Source organism: Engraulis encrasicolus, chromosome 9 (genome assembly GCF_034702125.1).
Source record: "Engraulis encrasicolus isolate BLACKSEA-1 chromosome 9, IST_EnEncr_1.0, whole genome shotgun sequence".
Classification (NCBI taxonomy): domain Eukaryota; kingdom Metazoa; phylum Chordata; class Actinopteri; order Clupeiformes; family Engraulidae; genus Engraulis; species Engraulis encrasicolus.
The window spans coordinates 38,119,820-38,128,959 of record NC_085865.1 but is presented as its reverse complement, the minus strand read 5'-3'; the positions used below and the strand labels follow the sequence as shown (position 1 = coordinate 38,128,959).

At 43.4% G+C, this 9,140-nt stretch overlaps 1 protein-coding gene across 1 annotated transcript; it reads right to left on the bottom strand.

Moving 5' to 3' along the window:
* Nucleotides 1–1,061: 1,061 nt before the first annotated feature.
* LOC134455276 (uncharacterized) lies at nt 1,062–8,191 on the bottom strand. The gene is made up of 2 exons (XM_063206295.1): nt 7,658–8,191; nt 1,062–1,202 (listed from the first exon to the last, which is right to left on the bottom strand). Exons 1-2 carry the CDS (start codon nt 8,147–8,149, stop codon nt 1,062–1,064), a joined length of 633 nt encoding a protein of 210 aa, XP_063062365.1. The 5' UTR covers nt 8,150–8,191.
* Nucleotides 8,192–9,140: the final 949 nt, after the last annotated feature.

Genomic DNA, 9,140 nt, shown 5'->3' with positions numbered 1-9,140 from the left:
AGCTGACACAGGCGACCCAGGGAGCAGGTGCCGGAGCTGGGCTTTGAAGCTGTGAAGGTGTGGCTGGCTGCCTGCCTGGCTTGCTGCCTGGCTGCCGGAGCTGGGAAAGTGTCAACACACTCTCTCGACAGTATGATTGCATTTTCACTTGCTGTGTTTTTTTTGTTCACCCTTAAATTACTGCAGTGTCATCACTTTCCCAGAGTTTTCTTATCTCTTTTTTTCCTAGTGGAATGTTAAATCATTGTAATTTTTTCAAGAATGTGCGGTCTTTCTCTCTCTTTCCACACCACTCTCTGTCTCTCTCCATCTCTCTTTATTCTCTCTCTCTCTCTCTCTCTCTCTCTCTCTCTCTCTCTCTCTCTCTCTCTCCCAGAAAATACATAAATTGAAAAACCCTGGAACATGCATGTCCTAATGTACTGTAAATGTGTGCGTCATGGGCATCATTCTGCTACCATAGCTATAGCACAGCCCAGCACAGCCACAGCACAGCACAGCACAGCACAGCACAGCCCAGCACAGCCACAGCACAGCACAGCACAGCACAGCACAGCACAGCACAGCCACCTTTATCTGTCTCTGTCTGTCTGCGTTCCCTCCGCGTCTCATCTGGGAATGAAAGAAAAGCGATTTCCCTCTAATAAAACAATTAGTTGGCTGAAAGCAGCCGAGCCAGTGTGTTCATAAGGCTGGTGAATATCTGCCTCCTCTTATCTCCTCCTTCCTCAACTCTACTGCCTGGCCATTATGAACGCCCCTGGGGACTAGCGAGCGGCTATATAGCGCACCGCACGCAAGCAACAGTCATTCGCACATGCTCGTGAAGAATGACTCGATGAAGATGGATTCTTAATAGTTCTGCGCCGGCACCAGTCTGTGAAACTACCTCACAGATACACACAGCACACACACACACACACACACACACACACACACACACACACACACACACACACACACACACACACACACACACACACACACACAGTTCGAATAGCAAAATGGATCACGGTTATGTGTTTGTTTACGTGTAAATTTATTGGTAAAATAAATATCCTTTAGCGGCGTGGTGTGGCAAGCGACTGGAGTGTCTGTTGTGGGGGTTGGATACCAGCGTCACTGCTGCCATGCCTGTCCGGTCTATACTGCCTTTCCTGGGCTTTGGCCAGCCACTCCCGGGCCTTCTGTTGATGCTTGCGCTGGGAAACAGTAGACAACATGATTTATGATTTATTCTATAGTTCTATGTATTATATTTTGCATTAAAAAATATGACTTTAAGAGAGGACCTTGACACAATGTTATTACTAAGCCACAACTGACAGATCTCAGGTAATAAGGTAGAGGGCTGGAGGGCTGCGGCGTTCAAGTTGTAAAACTGGTGATGGTTTGAAGGTGCTCTTTGGCCAAGACGTAGAAAATATAAAAAAAGGCAGGACGCCAAGGCACTCTTCTTAGATAAAACCGCTTTATTATAAGGCTAGTTCATGTTAGAACTTAAATAATTAAAAATACTGCCACTGCCGGCAGTGGCAGTGTAAAAGTATAAAATAACTTTTCCCTCCACTTTATTCCTAACCAACGACGGAAAGGAGTGGGCATTTGAAACAGAAGCAGTGTTAACTTAACTTAAGACACAGGAAAGGCAAATGGCATGATACAGATGAGGAGATACAAATGAATGAAAGTTATATGACAATTTAATTATCAACTGCAAGGTAACATTACATTTAACTCAAGGTTACTGTAGGTTACATAGGATACAGTGAAATCAAATACAGTTTACCCGAGAGAGAAAGAGAGAGAGAGAGAGAAAGAGAGAGGGAGAGGGAGAGAGGGAGAGAAAGACAGAGATTGGAGCCCCTTTAGAGATGGAAAGAGACTCCCAGAGGAATTTCTAAGGTGAGCTTATATACGGCAACCCCCCACCCCAAAGTGCCCCTTTGTCTTGTCAGGGCCAGTGGCACCCCAGGTGTTTGAGCCACCACATGAAATAGGGGGGGGGATGTCCCCTTAAGTCAACTTAACTGAGATAACAGCAAACAGTGACAGCAACAATATCAGTTCTGGGTCATCCAATAATCTCCATATTTACAGTTGACCCTTTGATACAATGAGATATGTCAAAATCGCATTGAATCACAAAACAATGGATGACTGGAGATGATAATGTTGATGGCTGGTGGAACCTGGTACTGTTTCACACAGGGCACTGATGAATGTAAAATCACATCAGTTTTCTGTGTGGCGACATGTGACTAAAGGTTTTCTCTTGAGGGGTCCGCCACAGCAGGCATCCTTTATCATGGAGGGGTGTTGAATTCTGGCAGTCTTCTTATCTTATCAGTCTTTTCAGAGTTTAGGCATTTGCATACAGAATGATTGACTGAGAGACACAGCATATGGCTTGAAACAGCTGCATCAGAGGTTTTCATTGAAATAGTTAAAATACATTACACTTGTAATTTCATCCCAGCTACAGTCTTCTGGTCTGTTACAGAATATATTCACATATTTAGCATCACATTGGTGTTTACATTATTGTCAGAGAAGAAATGAACAGTAGTGTGTCCTATGAGTGTTATCTCACTTGTTGCTAACTGAGGCCATTTTCTTAATGCTTCTTTGCCTCAGGCCTTTTTTTGCTCAGGGCAGGCTACAGGGCAGGGCTTCACATTTTCCCTAATTGTAGACTTTGACTGTACTTTGCAGCCTTGCTACTTACATAATGGCACCAGCTCATTTGCAACCTCAAATAGATAACTTTTAGTTAGGACACATAATCAGGTAATCATAGGCATGTCGTGAACATTTGTGGGTTTTTTCCTTCTTGGAGGGGGAGGGGGTCCTGCGCGATATCTTTCAGAGGTCGGCGAGTCACACGAGCTGCTTTGGTCATTATCAGTCTCGAGTGATGCGCAACGCTTGAGAAAGTATGGCGGAGGATGCCCGAGTCCAAGTTGCCAACATTTTTGCGCGTCATGTCCTGCTTTGTTGCAGGATTTACAACATTTGCTGTGATCGCTTACTTTTCGCCTATAGCGCTTCTTTTGGGGCCACACTGCGCTCTTTTAGAGAGGCGTCGCTAACCACAGCTTTTGTCTCGGCATCACATGGAGCGCGGGCAGATGTGCCAGCGGCATCGGTGCACTCACGATTCATTTTCCAATTTATGAATTCCATATTTTTCACAACAGTTGCAAGAAAATCATTCAGCCGTTCAATTTTCTGATTTTGTTCTTCAATCACTTTCTGCTGCTTCTCAAACAGTATATGCATAATGCCCTCAGAATATTTGCGTTGCTTTGCTTTTGTCTTACGCATGCCATAAAACAACCAGTAATGATATATATCCTCCTCATTAGATTCTACCGTAATGCGTTTGGTAGCCAGTTTATCTAATGTATCAGCCAAAGTGCATTTCACTGCGTTCAGAAGTTTACTTCTGCCCAAATGTTTGTCCATTCTGCATGGGAAGGATAGCTGAAGCTTCTGAATTCGCTGGTGAGATTTTAACACTTTCTCAATGTACTTGAAATAAGTTAGATTACTCACCAACCCTCAGAATTGTTTGCACGTCCCGATGCAGAATTGTTTTTCGTTAATCTGACTCCAAATTTGTGCGCATCCAGGGATCACGTCGGGCGCACCACTGTAAAAGTATAAAATAACTTTTCCCTCCACTTTATTCCTAACCAACGACGGAAAGGAGTGGGCATTTGAAACAGAAGCAGTGTTAACTTAACTTAAGACACAGGAAAGGCAAATGGCATGATACAGATGAGGAGATACAAATGAATGAAAGTTATATGACAATTTAATTATCAACTGCAAGGTAACATTACATTTAACTCAAGGTTACTGTAGGTTACATAGGATACAGTGAAATCAAATACAGTTTACCCAAGATAGATAGACAGAGAGAGAGAGAAAGAGAGAGGGAGAGGGAGAGAGGGAGAGAAAGACAGAGATTGGAGCCCCTTTAGAGATGGAAAGAGACTCCCAGAGGAATTTCTAAGGTGAGCTTATATACGGCAACCCCCCACCCCAAAGTGCCCCTTTGTCTTGTCAGGGCCAGTGGCACCCCAGGTGTTTGAGCCACCACATGAAATAGGGGGGGGATGTCCCCTTAAGTCAACTTAACTGAGATAACAGCAAACAGTGACAGCAACAATATCAGTTCTGGGTCATCCAATAATCTCCATATTTACAGCAGTATTTTTAATTATTTAAGTTCTAACATGAACTAGCCTTATAATAAAGCGGTTTTATCTAAGAAAAGTGCCTTGGCGCCCTGCCTTTTTTAAAAAATGTTTAGATCTCAGGTAATGCCTGAGCGAACCTGATGAGGCACAGAGGTGAAACGCGTTGTTCGCTCTGAGCATCAAGTCAAGATAGTGTGCAGTAAACTTCTTTCTTTTGATGATTTGTGATCTGTTTCATTATGATCGGTTTCATTTTGGTCCCGACAAAGTTTCAGTTACTTTCCCTCTGCAGCCTTTATCAGATACCACTTGTATTGTTATTATTACCTTCGCCAGAAGGTTATGTTTTGACCGCTGTGTATTTATTTATTTATTTATTTATTTATTTATTTGTGAATATGTTTGTTTGTTTGTTTGTTTGTTTGTACTTCGTATAACTCAGTCAGAACTGAGCCGATTTTTATGAAATTTGGTGGGATGATTGGTCATGACCCAAGAAACAATCGATTAGTTTTTGGGAGTGATTGGGTCAAAGGTCAAGGTCACGAAAAGGTCAAAAACGTAAATTGAGCCGATTTTTATGAAATTTAGTGGGATGATTGGTCATGACCCAAGGAACAATCGATTACTTTTTGGGAGTGATTGGGTCAAAGGTCAAGGTCACGAAAAGGTCAAAAACGTAAATTAAGCCGATTTTTATGAAATTTAGTAGGATGATTGGTCATGACCCAAGGAACAATCCATTACTTTTTGGGAGTGATTGGGTCAAAGGTCAAAAATGTAAATTAAGCCGATTTTTATGAAATTTAGTGGGATGATTGGTCATGACCCAAGGAACAATCGATTACTTTTTGGGAGTGATTGGGTCAAAGGTCAATGTCACGAAAAGGTCAAAAACGTAAATTGAGCCGATTTTTATGAAATTTACTGGGATGATTGGTCATGACCCAAGGAACAATCGATTACTTTTTGGGAGTGATTGGGTCAAAGGTCAAGGTCAAGGTCACGAAAAGGTCAAAAACTTTTTTCTTTGCCAAGCACTATATGCCAGAACAACGTGTGCATGCTGAATTGAATAAGAGGTCAAGACTGGGCCAAAAATGTAATATTATGATATTCCGGTCCGATTTCAATGAAACTAACACCAAAATTTGGAGAATGTTATGCCCCACACTCTGAAGATGGGCAGAAAAAAATAAGTGGCGTAGGCGAAGGTTTGCGCTCTACCGAGTGCCCATTCTAGTTATACTGTTACTTTCACTGTTATTATTTCTATTATTGTAGTGTCTACATTCTTTATTTATCTTATCTCTGTTAAATGTTGAATGTTACATGTTGAATGTTAAATGTTAAATGTTCATTGTACTGTATTTATTATTGTCCATTGTTACCAGTCCATCACTGTTACCTGTCCTGTCTTTTTGTCAGTCTGAAAAATGTCAGTTTTGTATAGTCTTGTCCTGGCATGGTATAGAGAGAAAACGTAATTTAATTTTTCCTTGTATGTCTTGTGCATATGATGAAAGTGACAATAAAACTGACTTAACTTGACTTGACTTGAGATGTTGGTGTGGCGTTGTCTGTTGTGATGGTTTACTGTGTGTTTGCTTATTAGGTGGGATAGCACTGTACTGGGCAGGCCTAATGACCCTTTTCAGTTTAGTAAACAACATGGATGGCCACTTTCAGCACAGGGAAAATGAAGGGCATTATTCTTGGAAATTAGCCACAAGCGAGCGCACATTAGTGGTATCAAAATGGAATTAGGAGGCATTATGCGGTAAGCCTCGAGTGGTATAGAGAGACTGCTCTCACACTCTTTAATGTTGTGCTCACTCACTTCCTATTTTGCAAAGGGCTTCAGTGACATCCTATCCTGCGTGAGTCATGTAGAACGGGTAATCCACACAGTGTTGTATCTCCGTGCCCTTTGCTGTTGTACTCTCATATAGACCTATTGCTGTTGCTATCACACAGACCTATTGCTCCCAACACAAACGCTTCAGTGAATCGCGTACAGCAGTGGTTCCCAACCTTTTTCTTAAGGGACCCATGTTTTTACTATTGTATGCTTTGGTGACCCAACCACGCGAGCGCTCGCACGAGACGGAGTCACAAGATGCCCTCCGTTTCCTGCGAAAACTTATTTTAGTTATTTTATTCCTCAATTCGTCTTTGGTCAAATATGGAATAAATGTTTAATGTAGCACTTACAATTTGTTGCGTCTATGCATTTATTAGTTAAATGCTTTGTCTTTTATTCAACATGGGCTATATATATTTAAAACGAAACCCCTTAAAATCAAGAGGGCTCCGCGACCCCCTGTGGATCTTTGGTGACCCATAAGGGGGGTCCCGACCCATAGGTTGGGAACCACTGGCGTACAGTACTGTATACGTCCACAGACTAATCCGCTGCAGTAGCAGAACCAAATTGTGTCTCTTTCTCCTCTACTGCTCTTTGCTCCCCCACAGCTGTCTCCTAATATGACGATAGCTACGCAATATGAAACACAGAGGTAATTCAACACTTACAGAGTCGATTTAACATCGATTTCTCATTATTTGGTCTCAGAGTACTCTCTAAGTGTTGAGTTAACACTGCATTGTTTGCTGTGTATAGGTACAGAAGGTGTAATTACAGGGCTGGACTGGCCATCTGGCATAGCGGGCATATAAATGTTTTTTCACATTTCTGAAAATTGGGGCCCACGAGGGTGCAGGGCCCCTCCGGAGTCAGTTCTGTGCCGCTAGGCCTGATTATGTGGGGCCCCTTTAAGCCAAAAGTGCCCGGGGCCGGTTTCTCCCCCTGTCCAGCCCTGCGTAATTATATGCATGGAGTCTACAGTACAGTACGCTATAGTGGTCCCATCCGTATGACATTATGGGCGACCTTCATAATGATGAGAGAAAGACCAGAGACTGTAATCCGTGGGCTTAATTGGTAAATAATTGCCCCGCTTTAGAATATGGAAATATACTGTACTGTCGATGATGTGGAAAAGCTGGCTTGCATATAGGGTAGTGTGGAGGGGGTTGTATCAAGGACCTATTGGCCTTCATGCCTGGGCAGTATCAGCCATCTCCATGCAAAACTTTTCAACATAGTATGTAGCATACTGTATTTATCAAGTTGTGCTAGGCCTGTATCTTATGGGTATTGCTATGGTTATGGTAAGCTTATTTGCTAGGCTAGGTGCCTTAGTCTTGTCTACCTAAAAGTTTGATATGAATACACAGTTGTGCTTGGCCTATTACAGTCATATTTATGGTATCACATGTATTTCTTCAAAGGAACACACACCACAGCAGAATTGCAATGCCAATTAGTTGGCTAAATGTCAGAATGCAAAAAAAGTGTCTCTTTTTTGCTGAAATGTAGTATCATTATTTCCACAAACTAACAGTAAGTAGTGGTAGATAAGTAGGTCATTTAGAGAAAGACTCACCTTCTCCAGGCATCTCCACATGGTTGAGGGTCTAGTGTTCTCACTGGGTGGCTGTACCTGCCAGGGGAAGTATGGCCAGGACGTAGCAGCCGAATAATCCCTCATGTCATCATAGGAGATCCACGGCTCTGACTTAATGATGGTGTTCGCCTGCGCATCACCACACACTACTGCACTGGCACTTGGCTTCTTCACACCCTCTGTAGGCTTCACCTGAGTGTAAACTATAGGGACACAGGCCTCCCCGTAACAGTACTGGGTGACTTTGTAGCTGTCCTTCCTTGGAGTGGTGTGGTGGTGGTGCTGTGTTGGTGGTGGTGGTGCTGGTGGTGCTGGATGTTTGTATGGGCCTGGCTGTGTCGTGTGCAGGGTCCTCTGTTGGTTCACCTGGGGTCGGGGTGTTGCGACCATGTTCCTCCCATGCATCAGCCCATAGTAGTACCAGAACAGGCCCACGTTCATACCTCCTGCTGTGTTCATGTTCATGGTCATGGTTGTGTTGATGTGGACTGAGCTCTGGTCAATCAATTGATAATTGGAATTCTGTCTCCAGGGTTACAGGTAAACATGTTTTCATTCCATCAGAGTCTTACCTCCTCTTGGGGTTCTAAATTAGAATGGTGAAACGACAGACTTGCATCTTATGGTGAATGTTCACAAAGCAGTGTTTTGCTGTTAGTGGGAACATACAGCATTTCCAGGCAGTCCTAATGTAAGCTATAATAACATTAAATCCTTTAAGTCAATTAGTAGGGCCTACATACACAGTGATCGATAACAGTAGCTAGACCAGCACAGTTTACAATAGCACACATAGCTTTCCTATTTTCTTCCGTTCTAGATTAATGGTGGATTTATTATGAAGTGTCAGCCAAAAGCCAATGGCAGCCAAATGCCATCTTGCCGACTTCTTTTTGATTTAAGTGTTTGTAGTGCGGTGCAGACCAATGAGATAAATCCCTTGAAAATGTACTTATTGAGATTTTTCTGCTCCAGTTTTTTCTTGTCTTGTCTTTCCTTCAAAGAAGTTTTCTCTGTGTCATCCCGATGTGTTTTGAACTGAAATACATAAAAGGAAAATTATCACACATCTCTGCATACCAGCAGAAGGCATCTCTAGTTACCAAAGTAAAAGCACTGTGGCTTCAGTCGAGTCAGTGAGTAGGGCACTGTAGTCCCTGTCCCTGTCCAGATGGGCTCACATGATGGCGTCTTATGGGAGGTCACATATTCAGGCTGTGTCTGCCAAAGGGATCAGGGCCACTGACTGTGTTGGTTGGGCCCGGAACAAAGTCATCTTAAAGCCCCCACCCCCCCCCCCCCCTCCCCCCTCAATGCATACAATGTGACAAGGACCCCATACCCCCCCCCCCCCCCCCCCCCACACACACACACACACACACCCCATCTCCCCCTCCCTGGGCCTGGGACAACTCAACTGACCCCTTTGCCCCCCCACCTGTCGGCTTCCCTGAATGGGAGT

Coding starts and splice junctions, on each gene's coding strand:
- LOC134455276 (XM_063206295.1), bottom strand. CDS start 8,149: ATGACCATGAACATGAACACAGCAGGAGGTATGAACGTGGGCCTGTTC. Junction 1,203..7,657: donor TGTGGAGATGCCTGGAGAAG/GTGAGTCTTTCT, acceptor ACTGTTTCCCAG/CGCAAGCATCAACAGAAGGC.